Below are 22093 nucleotides of genomic sequence, written 5' to 3'. Positions count from 1 at the left end.
CCCGACGCGCTGCAAGGTGTCACCGACGCCTGCGCGATGAGCTGCCTCGCCGACCTTCTCGGCGAGGCTCGCATCTCCGACGAGACTCGCGCCTCCGACGAGCCCGCATCCGACGCGGGCACCGGCTGCCTCGAGAGCCGCCTCGTCAGCCTCCTCGACCAACTCCACGTCTCCAGCGAGCCTGCTATGGATTTGGAGTCGATCGGTTCCACCGACCCGATGCTTGTCGACTCTGACACTGCATCACTCGACGCTTTCCCCACCAACATGGTGGTCTTTGACGATCCTCTCCCGCGAGCCGACAGTGGCGGCAGCACCATTACCGAGGTGCTGGTCATCAGCCACGGAGTCGCCTCCATCGAGAACACCCACGACGCCCTCCAAACGGTGTTGCAGGACTTGTCCGTCCCCATCCCGGCCAACGCCGACGCCGAGGCGCTGGAGGCTCACCGCGCTGCCCTCGTCGCGGAGGGCCAGAAGCTAGCCACCATGAGATGCCTTACCGAGGCCCACCAGCACGAGGTCGACCGCGCCGCCTTCGAAACGCCGCCTCCCGATGGGCCGAGTCGGGCCGGCGTTGTCCAGAAACGCGGCGCGGCCGTCACCGATATGCTAGGGGCAGAACGCCCAGTCTACGCCATGCCTCTCGAGAACCTACGCGCCGCCCAGTCGGTCGTAGACGAGCTGAACGGAGTAGGGGCCGACGAGCTCCCCTACATGACCAGGCGGATCCAGCAGCTGATCGACGCGGCCGCAAAGCGACACGAAGCCGGCGTCCGCACCGAAAGCCCTCCCCCGCGCCGAGAGCATGGCGCGATGTCGCGTACGCCAACCGCGGGCGGAGCCTGCACCAGGGAGGAAAAAGAGCCGGCTGCCAGCCGAAGCCGAACCCGGATCTCTATCAAGCGTGACGCAGAAGGCCGCCCTCGAGCCGTGGAGCGACGAGGCGATCTTCCCCCTCCTCCACCTCGTGGGGAAAGATATCCTACCCTGCCGCCTGTCACGCATCCGACCCTCAGCGGCCGACTTGGTCGCCGCGAAGGAGTCGGCGAGAACGATGCCCGCCATAGGATCGACCGCCTTGTGCGATCCCTGGCGTTAGAAGAAGAAGACGATGTCGGGCCGCCTTGCTTCGGCCCCCGCATCAGCGACGAGCCCTTTCCCAAAGGGTTCTAGCTCCCGAGAGACACGCCCAAGTACAATGGCTCCGTGAAGCCGGAAGACTGGTTGATCGACTACTCCATCGCGGTTCGCATAGCCAGCGGCAACCGGCGTGTTGCCGTAAAATACGTCCCCCTGATGCTCCAAGGCACGGCGCGCACCTGGCTCAATAGCCTCAAGCCCTACAGCATCAACAGCTGGTTGGACTTCACCGAGGCCTTCATCTGCAACTTCACCAGCACTTACAAGCGGGCTCCCAAGCCCAGGCAACTCTCCTTGTGCGTACAAGGACCCACCGACTCGACCCGGACTACCTCACGCGTTGGGCCGAGCTCCGCAACTCCTGCGAGGGGGTGCACGAGGTTTAAGCGATAGAATACTTCACGGCCGGGTGCCGAGAAGGCACCCTCCTCAAGCACCGACTCCTCTGCGACGAGCCGGCTACCCTCGACAAGCTGCTAGTCATCGCTGATAAATACGCCACGGCCGAGTCCTCCATGAAGACCGAGCTTCGAGTCGACGCTTCCGGGAAGGTGCTTGCGCCGGCTCCCAAGACACCGGCTGGAGAGTCCACTCGGCGCCCATACCAGAACGACAACAAGCGCAAGGCTCCGATGCCGGTTTCCGCCAGTCGGCACGTAGCCATAGTCGAAGACGAACAACCTGAGGGGTGGCCCGCTCCCAAGAAGCAAAAAGGCGGCAGGCCGGCTTGGCAACCGGATTTCTCCTACGAGCAAGCCCTTGGCGCCCCGTGCAAGTTCCACAGCGGCGCGAAGCCGTCCAACCATACAACCCGGAAGTGCCACTGGCTTACCCGAATCACCAAGGGCGAAGGGCTGGTACCGCCTCCGCCTGCTGGACAGCCGCCTCCGGCCCCCCAGCAGCCGGCCGCTCGACCCGCTGTCGGAGCCGTCCAAGATGAGTTCCCCAACGAGCATGCCGCCTACGTCGTATTCACAAGCCAGCCTGAAGACCGGCGCAGCCGGCGCTGACAGCACCAAGAAGTCAATACGGTTGCTTCCAATAACCCCGAATACATGCACTGGTCAGAGAGGCCTATCAGCTGGAGCCGGGCCGACCACCCAGAGGTGATGCCGTCCCCGGGCTCCTATGCATTGGTTTTGGAGGCAACCCTAGCAACACACAGGTTGCTGCCCGATTCTTCCGCATATTGATAGACGGCGGGAGCAGCATCAATATCCTGTACAGATATACCATGGAGAAGTTGAACATCAAGGCCAAACACCTTATGCCAAGCCGGACCGTGTTCCATGGCATTGTACCCAGCCTGTCCTGTTCACCCATCGGCAAGATCAAGATAGATGTTCTCTTCGGAGACAAGGATCACTTCCGCCGAGAAGCAATCTGGTTTGAAGTGGTGGACCTCGAGAGCCCTTACCATGCGCTACTTGGCCGGCCTGCTCTGGCCAAGTTCATGGCCGTGCCCCACTATGCCTACCTCAAGATGAAGATGACGAGTACCAAGGCCATCATCACCATAGCCGGCGATTACAAGAAGTCCTCCGAGTGCGCTGCGGCCAGCAGCCGGCTGGCCGAGTCCCTCGTAATCGCCGAAGAGAAGAAGATGTTGGATCGGATCGTGGCCATGGCCGGCAAGCAACCTGCCCTGTCCCCCGACCCCAAAGAGTGTGATGCCCAAGGTTCCTTCCAGCTGGCTAAGGAAACAAAGAAGATACCCCTGGACCCGGAGCACCCGGAAAGGTTTGCCATCATCGGGGCGAACCTGGACAGTAAATAGGAAGGCGAGCTCGTCGATTTCCTCCGTGAGAATCGGGATATCTTCGCATGGTCCCCCAAGGACATGCCGGGTGTTCCGAAGGATTTCGCCAAGCACAAGCTACACGTCAGATCAGATGCCAAGCCGGTCAAGCAGCCCCTCCCCCGACTGTCAGAAGGGAAGAGAAGGATCGTGGGAGAAGAGATAGCCCGGCTCTTGGTAGCCGGCTTCATCATGGAGGTTTTCTTCCCGGAGTGGCTCACCAACCCGGTCCTCGCGCTGAAGAAGAATAACAAATGGCGCATGTGCATAGATTACACAAGCCTCAACAAAGCCTGCCCCAAAGATCCCTTTGCCTTACCCAGGATTGATCAAGTAATAGACTCCACAGCCGGATGCGAGCAGTTGAGTTTCTTGGATGCCTACTCAGGCTACAACCAGATAAAGCTGGACCCAGCCGACCGCCTGAAGACCGCCTTCATCACGCCATTCGGAGCTTTCTGTTACCTGACAATGACATACGGCTTGAGAAATGCTGGTGCCACCTTTCAGCGTTGCATGCAGAAATGCCTCCTCAAGCAACTCGGCAGAAATGCCCATGTCTATGTAGACGATATCGTGGTGAAGACGGAGAAGCGCAACACTTTGTTGGAGGACCTCAAGGAGACATTTGAGAACCTGCGCCGGTTTCAGATCAAGCTTAACCCCGAAAAATGCGTGTTCGGAGTGCCAGCCGGCCAGCTCCTAGGCTTCCTGGTCTCTGAACGCGGCATTGAGTGCAACCCAATGAAGATCAAGGCCATCGAGAGAATGGAGATTCCCACCAAGCTGCGTGACGTCCAGAAGTTTACCGGGTGCCTGGCCTCCCTGAACCGCTTCATCAGCCGGCTGGGAGAAAAGGAACTCCCCCTCTACCGACTCATGAAGAAGAGCACTCATTTTGAGTGGAACGACCAAGCCGACCAAGCCTTTCACGAGCTAAAGAAGATGCTGGCCACGCCGTCTGTCTTGGCGGCGCCGACTGAGAAAGAGCCCATGCTCCGTTATATCGCCGCCACCAGCCGGGTGGTCAGCACCGTCATCGTAGTCCAACGCCTAGAAGAGGGTCGAGCTCAACCGGTCTAGAGGCCGGTCTACTACTTAAGCGAAGTACTATCCGCCTCGAAGCAGAACTACCCACACTACCAGAAGATGTGCTATGGCGTGTACTTCGCCGCCAAGAAGCTGAAGCCCTACTTTCAAGAGCACTCCATCACGGTCGTATGCACCGCCCCGCTCGCCGAGATCATAGGCAGCCGGGACGCATCCGACCGGGTGGCGAAATGGGCCATTGAGCTGCCCCCCTACACGATCTTCTACCAGCCTCGCGCCACCATCAAGTCGCAAGCATTGTCCGACTTCCTCGTCGACTGGGCCGAGACCCAGTACCTGCCGCCGGCTCCCGACTCCACTCATTGGCGGATGCACTTCGACGGATCCAAGATGTGCACCGGCTTGGGAGCCGGCATCGTCCTCACCTCTCCCAAAGGCGACAAACTCAGATACATGCTGCAGACTTCGCCCCCTCCAACAATGTGGCCAAGTACGAGGCGCTCATACACGGACTCTGCTAGCCAAAGAGCTCGGCATCTGCCGGATCCTGTGCTATGGCGACTCGGATTTGGTGGTCCAGCAGTCATCTGGCGACTGGGACGCCAAGGACGCAAACATGGCGAGCTATCGTTTCCTCGCCCAGCAAATCAACGGCTACTTTGAAGGATGCGAGTTCCTCCATGTGCCACGGGCCGACAACGAGCAAGCAGATGCCCTGGCATGGATAGGCTCAACCCGACAAGCTATACCAACTGGCGTCTCTCTCCAACGCCTCCTCAAGCCGTCTATCAAGCCATCTCCAGAATCTGACTCCATCTTCGTGCCGCCTAACCCCGACGCAGCCGGATCTGGCTTAGGGAGCCAAGCAGGCGGCCCGGGGACTGCCAAAGTCGCACCCGGCGCGGGGACTTCAGAACCTGGCCCGGGGACTACGGTAGTCGGCCCGGGGACTGCTTTAACACCCCAGGCGGCGGCCAGCTCCAGCTCTTCACCACCCAGCCCACCCGCCCTAGTTGCAGTAGCCGTGTTGACTATAGAAGAAGTCACAGCTCCATCATGGGCTCATCCCATCCTCAACTTCCTGATAAACAGAGAACTTCCGGCTGACGAGATAGCGGCAAGACAAATCCAACGCCGAGCCGGCACATATACAATCGCCAACAGAGAGCTCGTCAGGCGCAGTGTCCCTGGAGTCTTCCAGCGCTGCGTCGAGCCAGAGAAGGGCATAGCAATCCTCAAAGACATTCACCAAGGCGAATGCGGCCACCACACAGCCTCAAGATCCCTCGTTGCCAAAGCTTTCCGCCATGGCTTCTTTTGGCCGACTGCCTTGGACGATGCCAAGGAGTTGGTCAAACACTGCAAAGGCTGCCAAGTATTCAGCTCCAAGCAACACCTGCCGGCTTCAGAACTCAAGACCATTCCCCTCACCTGGCCTTTTGCCGTCTGGGGATTGGACATGGTGGGCCCATTCAAGATGGCGCGCGGCGGCATGACACACTTACTTGTCGCCGTGGATAAATTCACCAAATGGATCAAAGAGAAGTCGATCAAGAAGCTGAATGGGCCGACTGCCGTGACATTCATCGCAGACATCACAACTCGGTATGGCGTGCCGCACAACATCATCACCGACAATGGCACAAATTTTGCCAAGGGAGCATTGGCACGTTTCTGCGCGACGCAGGGCATCCGACTGGACATAGCGTCTGTTTCCCACCCGCAGTCAAACGGCCAAGTTGAGCGGGCCAACGTCCTCATCCTCTCTGGCATCAAGCCCCAACTGGTCATGCCACTGGAGCGTTCACGGCTGTTGGCTTGATGAGCTGCCGGTCGTCCTTTGGAGTCTGTGCACTACCCCAAACAAGTCAACCAGCTTCACTCTGTTCTTCCTTGTATATGGTGCCGAGGCTGTCATCCCAACAGACATCGAGTTCGACTCGCCTTGGGTGACCATGTACACGGAGGCGGAGGCTAAGGAAGCACGAGAAGACGGCGTCGACTTGCTGGAAGAAAGCCGGCTGTTAGCCCTCAGTCGGTCCGCCATCTACCAGCAAGGCATGCGCCGCTACCATAGCCGGAAGGTCAAGCCAAGATCCTTCCAAGAAGGTGACCTTGTGCTCCGGCTGATCCAGCGAACAGCCGGCCAGCACAAGCTCTCGGCCCCTTGGGAAGGCCCCTTTGTCATCAGCAGAGCGTTGGGAAACGACTCCTACTACCTGATCAACGCACAGAAGCCAAAGGCGCGAAAGAGAGATGATTCCGGCAAGGAGTCGGAACGACCGTGGAACGCCAACCTCCTCCGAAGATTTTACAGTTAAAATGCAGTTTGTATCACGTTACCTTTTGTATTAAGTACGAGACAATGGGCCCCCTGAGAAGCACTTGGGGACTGCCACCTTTTATCTATGAATGACGAGTATCATGCCTATGATTTTGTCATTGTACCTTTTTTCGTCTGGCACCGGGCTCTACTAGTCGGCCCGGGGACTGGCTGCCTTGAGTTATATTTAAGTTCCACCTGCAGTCAAACAAGTAGTGTGCCGGCACCCAAGCCCTCTCTTGTCAAAAGCCGCAGCTCGAAGAACCGACTGTCCGGCTGGCAAGAGTCAAAGGCAGGAAAGGATGCCCACACAAAAAACGGCTAAGGATTAACGAACTTATATAACAAAAGTCGGCTTCCTCCCATTGCCGACCGGCTACAAGAGTAGTCGGCCGGCCGGCTTCCATTCAACCCTGCCAAAATCCAACAAAGCTCAAGTACTTGCCTTCCCACAAATAGCCAAGTTCCTCCCTAGCCGCAGACTGCGGAGCAGCTGTTCGGCTTGGAAGGCGGCAATCAAGGGAAGGCGGCAAAGGAAACGGCCTAAGGATAAAAAGCAAACTCGAATGGAAGCCAAACATACGCATAAATATATTTACATAAAAGCCTTTTGAGAGGTCGGCATTCAACATAGTCTGAATACACCCCCAGTGGGTGGAACTGCACAAAGTTAATAAAGTTTGTTCAAAGAGCAAAAGCAGAAAAGCAAGAGCGGCAGATCAGGCCAGCGGAGCAACAGGCGAGTCGGGCAGGTCGGCGGAGGCGGCAGTACGGGCTGGAGGAGTGGCCGGCTGGCGAGTCTCAGCCTGATCTTCACCCCTGGAAGGCGACGCGCTCGCGCGTGCCTCATTGCTAGAGGCACGATCAGGCTGACGCTGGTTGGTCGCTTCGCCGTCTGGCACGGCGTCTCCACCGCCTTCCTCTTCGTCGTCCTCGGCCTCGTCACTGGAGGCAATCTCCTCCGCTGAATCCTCGCCTTCCGCCGGGTTGAGCCCGAACCATTCCTCCGACTAGGCGACTCCGCTATCGTTTACTTCAGTAGCGAAGACGCTGGTATCGGTGTACTCGGCGATAGCCGAGGCGCACTGGACGATAGCCGGCCGCACCTCCACCAGCTCCTCGTCAGCCTCCTGCCTCCAAGTGCTCAGCCGGCTCAGGCTTAGCCCAGGATACCAGGCCCGGACGAACTCCAGCGTCCGCCTGGCGCCGGACCGAGCAGCAGAGGCTTTCAAGGCCTCCAAGTAGCCAACCGCAACCTCCAGCTAGTCGGCAGTCCGACTAGGGGTGCGGGGGATCACCTCGCCAGGCTAGAGAGCGGTCAGCACTTGCGCACCGGCACACTGAAGCCGGCGAACCACGCGGTGAGCCGGCTGCAGCCGAGCTAGCTGGACCGCTATGAGCTGCTCTTCGAACGTCCGGCTAGCATTTTGCGCAATTGCGACCCCTGCCTACCGGCGCGCCTCGCTGTGGGCCTCGATGGCTTGGTTGGCGGCGACGGAGTAGCCGGGGAAGTAATCTGCGTGAAGTACAAGAAAACGACACGAAAATCAGAATATGAACAAGATGGCAAGGAGCAAGCAAAGGAGTGAGAAGAGGAAGGCGGCCTACTGTCGATCAGATCCTCCACCCGCCCATAACCCTCGCTCAACGCTTGCTTGCTTCAGAGCCGCCTTATGGCTCTCCTCCTGGTCGGCTAGCTTCTTCGCCAGGCGGTCGCGTTCCTGGGCCAAGGCGTCGCACTCGACCTCCTTGGCGCGAAGGGCGGTCTGGGCCCCGGCTAGCTGCTCCCTCAAGTCGGCGTTAGCTTCTGCAAGCATGGAGAGAAAGGAAAAAAGCAGTAAGGGAAAAGTCGTCAGGGAAGATCCAACCCGGCTGCTCAGCGGTCGACCCGAATCTCGGGGACTACGCCTAGTGGGTACGCTGACGCGCCCCCACTTGAGATAGAAGAAACCAAGTTCTTACTCCGGCTATTCGTCAGATTGGCGGCCTTCTAGCTCAGCTCCTGGGCTTGGGAGTTGAAGGCGGCCGCGCGAAGATTGTGGTACTCCTAGAAATTAGATGGAGTGCGCATAAGAACAAGATCATTATCAAAACCCGCTAAGAAGTTTCAAGCCGCCTGCTCAGCAGCCGACTCGAAACTCGGGGACTACACCCAGTGGGTGCGCTGACGCGCCCCCATGGAAGAAATCAAAAAAGAAATCGATCAAAGCCAGAAGACTTACCCTGACGACCGCGCGCGTGGTAAGGAACTCCTGGGTGAACCGGTGCAGCGTGGCGGCCTGGGTCTGAAGCAGGCGTCGGACCTCCTGCGCTGCCTCGTTCGGCTCCGTCGTTTCTTCGCTTGGCGTCCACTCGGACAAGCTGGTGCTGGCCGCCTCCAGTTCCTGCGATGTCGAGTCGGCTCCCTGCAGCTCCGACGCGAGGGGCGCCTCCCCCGCGCGCCGGTGAGACGACGACTGCGCCACGAGATCCCCCCCCCCCCGTCGCCAACTCGCCCCCGGCCGGCTGCCCAAGCGCCGGAGCAGGTCGGCCGCCTTGGCCCGCTCCGGTCGGCGCCAGCTGTGACGCCTCCCCCAGGATCATCACGTCGCCCTCCATCCTCTCCATCACCGACTGGTCGCGGTCGGGTTCCTCCAATGGAGGTATGGGGACGTCAGGGGCCACGGTGCGAAGGGGAATGACAAGATACAGAGGCTGATTACGTAAAGCCTCCGCCTCCCTCTCCGCGGCCGCGGCCTCCGCCTGGGCCTTGGCTGCCGTGTTGGCCTCCACCTAGGCCGACTTCTCTACCGCCTCCTGGGCGGCCCTCCGCTCCGCTGCTTCCCGCTCCTCCCGAGCCTCCCGCGCATTCCGCTCCGTTGCCTCCATAAGGTCGGCATGGGGATCCACTCGGCGGGAACTCGAAGACCCTCCAGTCGGCGCGACTATGGAGGCGGCGTCAACCCGCTCAAGGGAAAGCGGCGCCCTGTTCAACAAACCAAGAAGACGGCTCAGATGAGCCTCAACTAAAGAAGACAATAATAAAGAAGGAATAAAGAGCACTCGACACTTACACCGAGACCGCCCGCGGATGCTTCACCACCTTGCGGAAACGGGCCGCCTTTGCCGCCGCCTCGTTCCGCTTGGTCGCCGCTGCTGAGCCCCTGGGTTTTTTCGGCCGACCGCCGAAGAGACCCGGCCCGGCCCGACGCTTATGCTTGCCGCCCCGAGCTGCTGGCGCGGCAGAAGATCCCGCGCCTTGGCGATCGGCCGCCGGCTCGCGGTGTGGGACGGCCTCGGTCTCATCATCATCCGGCCAGTCCCCGAAGCCGGCCGTGAGCTCGGGGCCGCCTGCCTCCCCGCCAGCTCCGCCTACGGCATCATCCATGGCGGCCGCCCCCAGATCCGGGTCGTCAGGGTCGTCCACGGCGCGGTCAGCCGCAAAATGGCGCTCCGGCCCTGAGGCCCCGGGCGCCGGTCGAAGAAGAGGGTTCTTCCCCAAAAACAAAGTCGGCTAGTCAAGAGTCGGCTATCGAACACGGCAACAAAAGAAGAAAAGAATGAGGAAAAACTCACCACAGGTGGTGGGTTGGCCCGAGAGTATGGCGCCTTGTGGTACCGCCAGTCCACGGTGAGTTTGCAGTTGGAGATATAATTCACCAGGAAAGATACCTCGTCATGAGGCATCTCTGTGGTGCTTAGCCGGCACGGGTCGAAGCGGCCGCTCATTTGGCAGATCATGTGCGGCCGGCTCTGGAGCGGGAGCACCCGGCGCTCCACGAAGGCGGCCACCAAGTCGGCCCCCACCAAGCCCTCTGATTGGACCAACACCAGGAGCTGGGCGATGGCGGCGTTCCCGGCCAAAGTGAGCGACCGGGCTCGGTGAGACCAAGACACCGGCCTTGCAGGCGGCGGGCCGGCTACGTAAGCCGGCAGGTTGAGGTAGTCACCTTGCGCAGCAACGTTCTTCACGTAGAAGTACGATTGCTGCCAAAGCTTCACCGACTGGATCAGTAGGATAGGCGGAAAGGGGTTGTTGTCGACCGTCCTCCGCATAGCGATGAAGGCGCCACAGGGGGCGGGCACACCCGCGGAGATGGTGCCCAACTTGCACTGGAAGAACTCCCCGAAGAGCTCGAGGGTGGGGAGAACACCGAGAAAACCCTCGCACAAAGTGACGAAGGCCGACAGCAGCATCACCGAGTTGGGGGTGAGGTGATGCGGCTGGAGATGGTAGAAGTCGAGGAAGGAGCGGAAGAACCCGCTCGCCGGCAGGCCGAGGCCGCGCAGGCAGTGCAAGCGAAAGATGACCCGCTCGCCCTCCTCCGGCGCTGGCGAAATCTCCGCCTCCGGCACGAGGCGGGTCTTCACAAGGTCCTCGCTCGGCAACCGCCGCGTCCGGCGGAGCCAATCAATGTGATCTTCATGGACATTGGAGCCGTCCCACGAGCTCGACAACGCCATGGGAATGCCATGGGGCCGCAGAGGATCCACGCGCGGGCCGAGGCGTAGGCTTCGTAGGCCCCGACCTGCGGCAACGTCCCATCGTGCACGTAGGCTGGCAGGCTTTTCTGCCCATGTGGCACGCGAGGCGACGCGCAGTCAACGCGCAAGCCGTTTCGCGTTTCCCCCTTTTCAACCACATAGCTCCCCCGAAGACGGCGCACCCGTTCAAGGCCGGCTCCTAGCTGCCGGCTTCTCAGGATAGGAAACTGATCGAGCTCCTCGTCCTCCCTTCAACCTCGGAGCCCAATCAGCTTCCGGGACTACTGTCGGAGTAAATGACCACGGGTAGCCTAGCCGGCTCCCCCTGGGCTTCTGAAAAAATCACAAGCCAATTAAGCCAATCAGGCCATCCGACATCCGAGATGCTGGGCCGCCTTCCCCTGGCCGGCTGTCAACCATGCCGGCTGTCAGGAGGCGGCCTGGCCCCAAGACCCATTGAAGAAAGCCACGAGAGGGCCGGCTTCCAAGGAACCGGTTTCCTGAGGGCCGGCTCCACGTAGCCGGCCACGAGAATGCCGACTCCGAGGAGTCGGCCACCCCGCAGGCGGCCAAGGCCGCACCCTCAAATTCTGCACCCACATAACAGCGATGAGACGGGGCGTGCCTACAGTAAGGCCTGCCACCCCCACATCCCGGAGCACGCGTGGCTACAGTGCTTCGTACGGGGGGGGGGCATCACCCGTCCGGCGCGGCACTGTTGCCATGTTGACTATGACATCACCCACGACAGGCTGTCTGTACTACCCGTAGGCGGCGGGTCCCCCTAGTCAGAGAGATGCCCTAAGGCGGCTCGGCCTCCCCGAGTCGGCCTAAGGTATAGCCGGCTTCCCACAGCCGGCTGGTTCCCTCCCTCGAAGGAAGCGCCCCATTAAGGAGACAAGACGAGGTGAGGCTACAGTGATTGCCGCCAAGGCGGCGGCACTGTAGCCACGCCCACCCCGACAAAGCCCTCGTCATCAGGATTGAGGCAACAGTAACCAGCCCCCGACAAGGCCCTCGACGGTGGGGCCAGCTTGTTGACCAGGGAGCCGGCAACCGGCGAGACCCACCAAGTCGGCGGGCCCCAGCGGCCGGCGGAAAAGCCGGTGGGCGAAGACATTGACGGCTAGGGCCCACACCTAGCCGGATTACCATTGTACCCCCAGGGGGTAGGCTTATATAAACCCCCCGAGGCACCCATGCAAAGGGTTGGACTCTAATAGTTTTAGCCACCACATAGAGGGAAGAGAGGAGCTAGCCGTGCCCTTCTTCTTCCTCCCACCGAACAGCTCTAGGAGTAGCTTGTAGTCACTTATTCATCTAGTGATCATGCAGATACCCCGCAGAGCAGCAGTAGGGGTGTTATCTCCACTGAGAGCCCCGAAGCCGGGTAAGATTCGCCGGCGTGCATGTCTCTGCCTCATCCCGTTTCCAGGCACCGGCGATGTCTTATTGGCTCCCACTATGATTAGCCACCCGTTGGCATATGTCGCACCTACCACCCGACAAAAGTAATTTGAAATCAATGCTCGATTATCCAACAAAGTAGATAACACTTACAAAAGCAACATGCTATATAACATAGAAAACTTATGTGGGATCCTGAAGTCAAGAAATATGGAGTGCACCCAACCATTTGGTGCTACCGATGCTCCTGTTTTAAAGAACCTTATTTACGAATGCTATAAAATTTTGGAAAAAGAATTATGTTCTAGTAGTAACATGAATCAATTATACCACAAAATTTTAGGTGCAAATTGGAAACATAGTATGGTAAACATAAATGAAAATTCAAGGCCTAGTTTGCAGTAGCTACTATTCATATCATGGTTTGTCTTTTTGTTTCTAAATGTGTATTTTGAATTTTGGTCTCAATTTTTATACCATGGTACATATATTGTACTCACATCCTTGTAACACTTATTTTCGACGTATATTAAAAAGATTACAGAGAACATGTGCACCAGTAGCACCAAATGCCCCGGTGCACTATATATCTTCCTCTGTTAACTTGCCTCGATTTATAGTTTAGTTCTTGAACTAGCAAACCATGAAAGTGAGCAAGTAAGGGCATCACCAACGTGAGTCATCGTTGAAATGTGTACAGTCCATACACTTTGGGCCCACAATGCTATTTATTAAATGTTTGTGGATTGGTACGGACACCGAAAACCCCACAAATCGTCCCCAAATTTGGGGAACGTCTAGGTGAGTCCAAATAGAAACCTATCCACTCTTAGTTATACCAAATCTCCCACTCATCTCTTTCCCCTCTCATTAGACTTGGTGCATTGTCCGTCATACATGGTCCAGATTTGAGGGAGATGACTCGATGGTCAGGCTGTTTGCAGACACATCTGGACGTGTTGGTGGACATTCTATGAGGTCCGTTTGGTGATCCGTGTGGATATGTCCTAAACGTGCCATTGTTGTTCATGTTTTAGTCACCATACCAGATTATTAAGCCCCCCACCCCCAAGTGCAGAGGATTGTAGAAGCAACAATTTCCCCTAAAATTGATGACCTTAAGATAAAGAAGAAAATGGCTTACAGAATAATTTTCCAGAATCTTGATACGTTAAATATATGGCATGGTCATCATGGTATGAGGATGATGAGAAAATTATTGATGCTTCCATTAGACACAACCTAACTGTGAAAACTTCCCAAATTCATTGGATTATGTATGCATGGTACGTGCAAACTAATAAATTAATCACAAGGTCGGAGCCACTAGATTTCCTTTGACAAGAGTACATGTGATCCAAATAAATTGTTATCTGGTTTATTCACATAGTTCATAGTGCTTTCCGATGCATTGGTGAGATGGTAAAATGTGTTCTTACTTCTAAGAGGAACCATGAATTGGCAAAATTGATTGCTCAAATCATTAATTTGGAGCTATCATCCTAAGCACGGGATAAATTCCATCAAAACAAATAATGTTGTGAAATTTAGTTCACACATATATGATGATTACTGCCTAGATTGAGGCAGAGTTGTGGAGAGTTTTATACATACCCAAAATGATTTGTGGAATCACTTACCAAAAGAAAAAAGTTGGTACTAAGATAGCTCCTACGTAATTATAATCTCTCAACATCTTGTAGGGGGCATGGAATTTTGACATATTGAATAGATGGAACAAATTCGACAAACTGCATATCATGCCCCCCCAATTGCAGTTAGTACGTGGAAATCAACAAGTATTTCCCATTTGCGATCATTCAAATTCATTGGATATGTAATGACTTCACCACCACAACACACACCTATGGACGCGCATGGAACTGGGGATCTATGTGAGCTACAATTGTCTATCAATTGTAAAGTACCTGAAGTCCTAGTAGGGGGCCTTGTTTATGGCTCGTAAGCTGACTGTATTTTGATAAGAACACTTTTCCAGCATTAGGGGGGGAGAAAAGAACCACACTGAGTGACGACACATAGCATGATATGTGAATATAAATCTAGTCCTTAGATCCACATATCTGAATAAATCTGAACTAGAGGCTCAAAGGATTATGAATTTGCAATATATAGAAAATAATCTATCAAATGCATTTACTGAGTATAAAGGTGTCACAACTCACAAATAAAATGCTCTTATAGTGAATGTGGCAGAGAGAGTGTATGTGGACCATAGGTCCACTCGGCCACCTAGGAGGGAGAGGAATCTAGACACTAGAGGATAATGCTTCACGGAAGTATCCGAGGGTAATTAGCAATCCTCAAATAGTAACTATAGGTAAACTTCATGTTGACATTCAATCTAGGGTTGACGGACACCTGATGGATGTTGGACACCCATGAGCCAGCACGAGTGTGCACACAAATTCTGGTGCTGGGACATCGGAAGACCTTGACTGAATTGTTGTGGGAAATGATGAAGAGTCAAAAGGTATTTATGAAATCTTCACTATGCATATAGATTTGGGAGAATAATTCAACATAAAGACTACATTGTGTCAACATGTGTTTCTCCTCGAGAATTTCAAAATATCCTCGATTGTATGAGAACCTAAGTCCATAGTGGTTGAGAATCTTAACCTTTCTGGTTCATCCAATGGAAGGTGGCAATTGAGGATGAATTGTGCTTGCTCATGTGTAGATGAGTATTGACCTAATAAGTAATAGGCACTCTTTTGAATTTGTTCAATGGGGGGAAAGAATGGGTTTTCTTTCCACAAGAGCAATGAAGGCAATGAGGTGGTGAGGCATGACGTGAGGCTTATAGCACATGGGTTCAAATTGAGATCCATCATCGTATCAGAGGAAACACATTCTCATGTTGTGAGTGGAATAACGTTCTAATATTTTATATCACTAGAAGTGAATAATGAATATGTATATTGTAACAGCCTGGATTTTGGCCCTTTTCTTTTTCTTTTGATTTATTTGGTTTTTGCTCTGTTTTTCTTTTTGGACAGGTTCTGTGGCCTTGCCACCTGGGAAATCATCCTAATTCCCCCTCCCAAGTGGATCATCATTCTCAAAACCTTGCCAAGATCATGTCCCTTCACTTCTTGACCAAACCCTAACATTCTTTTCTAGGGAATATTTCTTTTTCATTAAAGGAATAACCCTATCTGCCCTAGGTTGTGAAGCAACCTATATTTTTGTCCATCCAAAAATACCCAAATAATTCACATAATTCCTTTGGGTCATATATAGCTCAAATATGCCCAAACATTTCCTTGGCCAGTTCAAAAATAATTCCCCAATATTCCTTTTTCTATTCTGCCCTGAATGGCACTTTGTGAAGGAAGTGCCATTTATATGTTTCATAGTGGCTCCCAACCTTTTTGGGCATGCTTTTATGTCCAAATAATTGCCTCGTGCACAAGTTCAACTTTATTTGCCTAGCCAATCTTCCTCAGGGAATTTTCAAAGTTTTTGTCAGACAGAAGGCTTTGTGAAGGAAGTACTAGCTAGGAGTATCAAAATGAGTTGAACTTTTGCACACTCCTTAATGTGCTCATATTAACCCCCTCCACCCATTTTCAGCCCCATCCAAGTACCTATGTGAGCACAGGAGAAAAGCTTTGATTTTGGCAATATTTTTAGGTTGTGAAGCAAGTGTATTTTATATTGCTTCAAAAAAATCATGATAAATTACCAGATCATTCTTATACCCATGAAAACTCTCTCAACCCAATTTGGCATCATTTCAATAAGTCATTTGATCAGCAAAATTATTCCAAGTTTCTGGACAGAAATGATGTTTGTGAAGCAAGTGCTATTTTGGTTTGCCCATTTGGCATAAGCTTTTTACAGCATCATCATAAGTCCAAATAAGCAAGCTTTGACTAATCTTAGCCCAAGTTGACACTCCATGTGAGAGCATCATCATGATCTTCATTTCTGACCAGATTATGTGGTTGTTAAGCAACTACATTAAATCTTTATCCAAATCTTCTCAAAGTTACCAGGATGAAAGTCCTTCTTACCCTAAACCTCCTAGACAAATTATTTACAAAGTTACCTAGCTGGTGTCCCCACTGCACAGCACAAACACTAGGCTGCTGGTTTACTTTGGAGCTAAGTGCAAATCACTTCTTTGCCCCTGGAACGATTTGTTTCCTCATTTATACTTAAGTCACTAGGGTCATTCTAGTGGACATGGTCGGCCCGGCCAGAACGCGCCATTTGCACCAAAGCTCGTGGTGATCACGATGGCGTCATGCACGTTTCGTGCTATGGCTGGTTCTTGCCACTGTGCTCTTCTCCTCCCTCCTCGTCTCGACCTCCAACCATGTTTAGTAGCTGCCCCGTGAACCTCCGCATCGCCCTGTGCCTCTGCCTCGTCGCCGTTCGCCATATATGAGTCGCTAGCTCCACGCCCGTGCCATGTCCAGCCTCTGCCCGCCATTAAAGCTTGGTCGGGATCTCGTCCGTGAGCTCTAGAGCCCTCCTCCGCGCCTATATAAGGACCCCCGGACCCCTCCGCACCTCACCAGCCTCTCCCCAAGCCTCCTCGACCACCAGGATCGCCACATCTCGCCGGAGTTCGCCCCTGCCTCCATGGATGCCTCGGCCTCGGCGTGATTCCGGCCAACCCAAGCCCCCCCTCGTCTCCCCACCACCTCCACAGCCTCCCCCTCGTCTCGTTAAGTTGCCCCACCCACTTGCCCCTCGCCGGAGAGCCCTGCATCGCCGATAGCCACCGCTGGCGCCCGCCTTCTGTCCTCCTCGGGTCGCCGCTCTGCGTCGCCGTTCCAGGCCTTCCCGGCGGCCACTCTTTGCCTGAATGGATGCAGCTGGCCTCTGTGCACCTGCCGGTGCCCTCGTCCGGGCTGGGGATCGTCGGAGCCGGCCGGCCCCTTGGCCGTTTCCCTCCCCTGCCTCTGCTCCTGTCTGACGGGAGAACAGGCGAGAGCCTGGACCCTCCCCCTGCCCCTGGGTCCCACGCGCTAGTGGCCCAGGCGCCTCAGCCCACGTGGCAAGTGGAAACGTAGTTTATAAACTGTGTTTTCAGTTTTCTATCTAGGCCCCTGTTTGAAAATATTTTTCTTGCAGATAGGTCCCTGGCAGAAAACACCTCATAACTTTTTAGTCGTAGCTCCGAATCAGGTGATTCCAAAGCCCACTTCTTTGTTTCGTCAAGCACGTTCTGTTGGTTTCATTTTCACTATGGTTTGACATTGTTAAAATGACCATTATGCCATTGCCCTTATTCAGCCCCCTCTGAGAGAGAATGTTTTCCGGCGATTCGTTCCGCGATTTTCTCGCACTTTCTCCCGATGATTTCTTCCCCCCCAGGCAAGACACAATACCCACTTACATGATAGTCATGCAGTAGCCATGGTTTTCAACTTGAATCTTTATTAAATGTTTGCTTGTTGAAAAGCTGGTTATCGTTGTTCCGGTGATGTTTAGATTTGCATGTTCACTTTTGTGCTATGTTGTCTTGTACTCTGTTATCATGTTCTACCTGCTAGTGTTTCCTTTCATATGTTTATGCTTGCTAGTAGTACATGTTGATGTTGGTGATGGTCTTCGGTGCATGACTGTTGTCTGTCCCGAGTACCGTTGTTATGCATGTTCCATTGCATCCAGTTGGTTAAATACTTGCATGATGGCATTGTTGATATGTTCTTGGATGATATTTATTATTGATGTTAGTCGTCAGGCTATGTTCCGGAGAAGTATGTTGGTGATGCATGTCATGGCGTTATGACGTCGGTTATTTTCACTTTAAGTTGAACCTGATAATAACTCAACATGAATATGTTGTTGACCGGGTCATGGTGCCGCTGAATCGAGTCTTTCCCAGTGCAACCACATTTTCCGATATGGGACGGCCTTTATTCGTTTCATTGTCATGCCTCTGGTTGGTGGCTCCAACTAGGAAAGGTTATGGGCGTGATGTACCCTGGCCCGGTAAGCAGGCATAACCTTGTGTGCTCGTAGTTGTTATAGTCGGCGGGTCCTCGAGTGGGATCGTGGCCACGACGATGGTCGTTGTGTCTTTGGTAGACACGGGGCCACCTAGGACTAGCCCGATGGGGATTGAGTCGGAGTGGCCGGGAGAGTGTCATGGCAATGGAGGGGTTTCGTCGGAATGTCGTTGGTCCACCCGAATGGGAGTGCGAGGCCATGGGTTCCATGGTGTGGGTCCAGTGTGCTACCTCTGCAGAGTGCATATTAAATCTATCGATAGCCGAGTCCACGGTTAAGGACACGCTCGAAAGTAGGTCACACCATGGATCAACATTTAATGAATTTTGCACACTAAGTATGAAGTTTGCATTGTGTTGGTGGCGGGAAGGCCATCGTGTTGATTGGAACCAGATGTTGGTCGTGGTTGTGATCGCCGTAAGGATCACGAGCCAAATGTTGGTCATGGTTGTGATCGCCGTAAGGATCATGGGCCAAATATTGGTCGTGGTTGTGCTCGCCGTAAGGATCACGGGCCATGTGTTGGTCGTGTTTGTGATCGCCGGAAAGATCACCGTGGTATCGAGGATACCAAGTTGTTGGATATTCGTGATGTTGTGCAAGAATCGTGGGTAAAGATCAAGCTCCTTGTGGTCATTTAATGATCGCTATGGTATTGTTCATACCAAGCTTGATTTGATCCTGAGATGATCGTGTGATGTCCGAGGGTGGTAAGTGATACATGTGACAGTTACCAGGTAACCCGAGTGGAATAAATGGTGCATGTAGTGTCATCATCTTGCATGCTAGTATCGTCATGTCATGCTCATATTGTTCTAGCTGTATCATGTTTATGTTGGTCATGCCATTTTATTCTGATGATCTCATGATAATTCCTATTTAACCTGTAATTGCCATGTTGTTTTCTGTCTTGAATGCTTCTGGTTATTGTGAGCTTGTAAGTACATTCAATGTACTGACCTAGCGAGTCATGCCAGTTTGCAGGTCATGACAGATTTGGTTGCTTGTTTGCCGTGGAGTCCTTGTTTGCGAGCTAGGATAAGCGTTCCAGTCAGATTCCCTGCGGAGTGGAGTTCACCACCGTCGTCATTGTTCCGCTACTAGAGTTATTCCGCTGCTTCGAGTTGTTCTGCTGCTTGCATAGAGCAACTGAGGATGGCGTAGTGTCGTTGTGCGATGTTATTCATTGTAATATCGGAGAGCTTGTATTCATATTCGTGTAATAATAGAAAGCTGGTTTGTTCTATGCTAAGTAGTGCCATATTCTAGAAGAGTTCTCCTCGATCTCTGGGCTAGAATAAAGGGCGTTCCGGTTTCTCCGAGCCGGGGTGCCACATATATTCGACTTATGGATGTGGTGACTGTAGAGTTGAATGAGTCACTTGATTCGGATATCCCTATGATAGTTACCGAGCGAATGAAATGTTGAATTAGAAAGCTAAATTGCAACATGTATTGTTTAAAGCTCCACTAGTAGAAGACCGACCTTATGTTCACCTCATTAGTCCTGGTTCAATTACGGACCGGCACTAATGTGACCATTAGTGCCGGCTCCAACAGCTAGGCGGGCGACACTCATTAGTCCCAGTTCGTGTTGAACCTCTAGTACCGGTCCGTTCCATGAACCGGACTAAAGAGGTGGTGGCAGGCTGTTGTCAGGCTGGGGCCCCACCAACACCTTTAGTCCCAGTTTGTGGCACGAACCGGTACTAGAGATGCACCTTTAGTCGCAGTTTGTATAACCAATCGGGACTAAAGATGCCTCTATATAAACCCTTCGTCGACCCTGAGCTCATTTCTCTCTGTTTCTCCCTTTCATTCCTGCCTCTCCTCTGTTCTTCCCCATTGCTCGAGCTCATCCTTCATTTTTGCCAAAATTTGAAGGCCCCCCATCCATCCAAGTGATCACAAAGGTTAGCAACTTTGTCCTTTCATCTCTCATTGCTAGATTAGCTCTTCCAATGCTCTATAAGTATAGTGACTTGTGGGTTTTAGTTTGGGAGTAATTATATGTGGTAGTTTATTTGATTTATATGCAATTTGAGCTCAAATTAACTCTTAGTTTGCATATATAGGTGTGGTTTACTTAGTTCCTTCCCGTCCCCGTCCTAACCACCGTCGATTACCCGCACCGTCCCGTTGCCGTCACCACCTGGGTGAACCTCTTGTTCTTATCTTTTTTATATAAAAAATCATGTTTGTGTGATTTAGATATATAGTTACATGTATAATTTTCTTACTCGTACGTTGTTTGTTATACGTAGTGCCATGGTTTTGATATCCGTCCCCATCGGCCCTCGTCCGGTTTATGATTTGGATGTGGTATATCTCTTTTATAACTATTTGTTACATTTCGTGTTTATGACAAATTATGCCCATCAAGTTGACATGGATATTTTTATCTAGGAGGTATGTGAACCGGAAATTCCAACCAACCCTCTTGTCGAGAGGTTAAATTTAGTTGAAAAAGAAAAGGACTATTTGAAAGAAAAAATGAAAAGAATCGAAGAAGAGAAGATGAAACTGGAGTTGTATGTTGCCAATGTCGTCGATGATCACAAGATCAAGATGCAGAAAATGCGCTTGAAGGTTAGAAAGATTAGAAAATATGCCATTGATAGTGAGGCTCGGTATCATTATGCTGTTGGATCAATTGTTACCTTAATTGTGATTTTGATTGCATTTTGTTGCATTTAAATTCTTTAGCTAGAGAGTTTGTATGTTGTTTTATGAGAATAAGTGTGTATGAACTTTATGTATGAACTTGTATTAATTTGGTCTTTTCGGTGCTGTGTAAAGAAGATAAGCCAGCAATGGATGTACGATGATCGATGCTCTCCCCAGTTTGTTAATGGTGTGCGTACTTTTCTGCTTGTGGCTGAGGCAAACAAGCGGGCGGATGGTTTTATATGTTGTCCATGTGTTGGCTATAAGAATGATCAGAATTACTCTAAGTCGAAAACCATTCACGTACCATTCACGTCCACTTGTTTGAGTCCGGTTTCATGCCCCACTATAATGTTTGAACCAAGAACAGAGAAAGAGGGGTTATGATGGAAGACAATGAACAAGAAGAGGACGAGACAACTATCCTGGCCATGGGTTCCCTGAATACGATGGTACAACAATGGGGGAAGAAGCTGAGCCGGCAATGCAGGAAGAAGCTGAAGAAGAGGCATCAGATGAGCCCGCTGATGATCTTGGTCAGGCCATTGTCAATGCAAAGAGAAACTGCGCAAGAGAAAAGCAGAGGCTGAAGTTGCAACGCATGTTAGAGGATCACAATAAATCGTGGTACCCATGCGAAGCTGACAAGAAAAACCTGGGCACCACACTGGAATTGCTGCAATGGAAGGCAGAGAATGGTGTATCTGACAAGAAATTTGGAAAGTTGCTGATAGTGTTAAAGAAGATGCTTCCAAAGGACAACGAATTGCCCGAGAGTACGTATGAAGCAAAGAAGGTTGCCTGTGCTCTAGGATTAGAGATGAAGAAGATACATGCATGCCCTAATGACTGCATCCTCTACCGCGGTGAGTAGAAGGATTTGAATGCATGCCTGATATGCGGTGCATTATGCTATAAGGTCAACCGCAATGACCCTGGTGATGTCGAGGGTGAGTGCCCCAGGAAGATGATTCCTGTCAAGGTGATGTGGTATGCTCCTATAATACCATGGTTGAAACGTTAGTTCCAAAACAAAGAGCATGCCAAGTTGATGCGATGGCACAAAGAAGACCATAAGAATGACGGGAAGTTGAGAGTACCCGCTGACGGGTCGCAATGGAGAAAAATCAACAGGAAGTGTAAGGAATTTGCAGATGACCAAGGAACGTATGATTTGGTCTAAGCGGAGATGACATTAATCCTTTTGGGGAGCAGAGCAGCAATCATAGCACCTGGCAAGTGACTCT

At 52.8% G+C, this 22093-nt stretch overlaps 1 protein-coding gene across 1 annotated transcript in view; it reads left to right on the top strand.

The window, feature by feature from the left end:
• The first annotated feature begins 10137 nt into the window (after positions 1-10137).
• LOC123157740 (uncharacterized protein DKFZp434B061) overlaps positions 10138-22093 on the top strand; it is a 73705-nt gene continuing 61749 nt past the window's right edge. Inside the window, exon 1 of the mRNA XM_044575964.1 lies at positions 10138-10158. Within this exon, the coding sequence (XP_044431899.1) occupies positions 10138-10158 (21 nt within the window). The remainder of the gene's footprint in view (positions 10159-22093) is intronic.

Source organism: Triticum aestivum, chromosome 7B, assembly GCF_018294505.1.
Source record: "Triticum aestivum cultivar Chinese Spring chromosome 7B, IWGSC CS RefSeq v2.1, whole genome shotgun sequence".
Lineage (NCBI taxonomy): Eukaryota > Viridiplantae > Streptophyta > Magnoliopsida > Poales > Poaceae > Triticum > Triticum aestivum.
The sequence above is the reverse complement of the archived record's forward strand: the minus strand, read 5'-3'. Positions and strand labels throughout refer to the sequence as shown.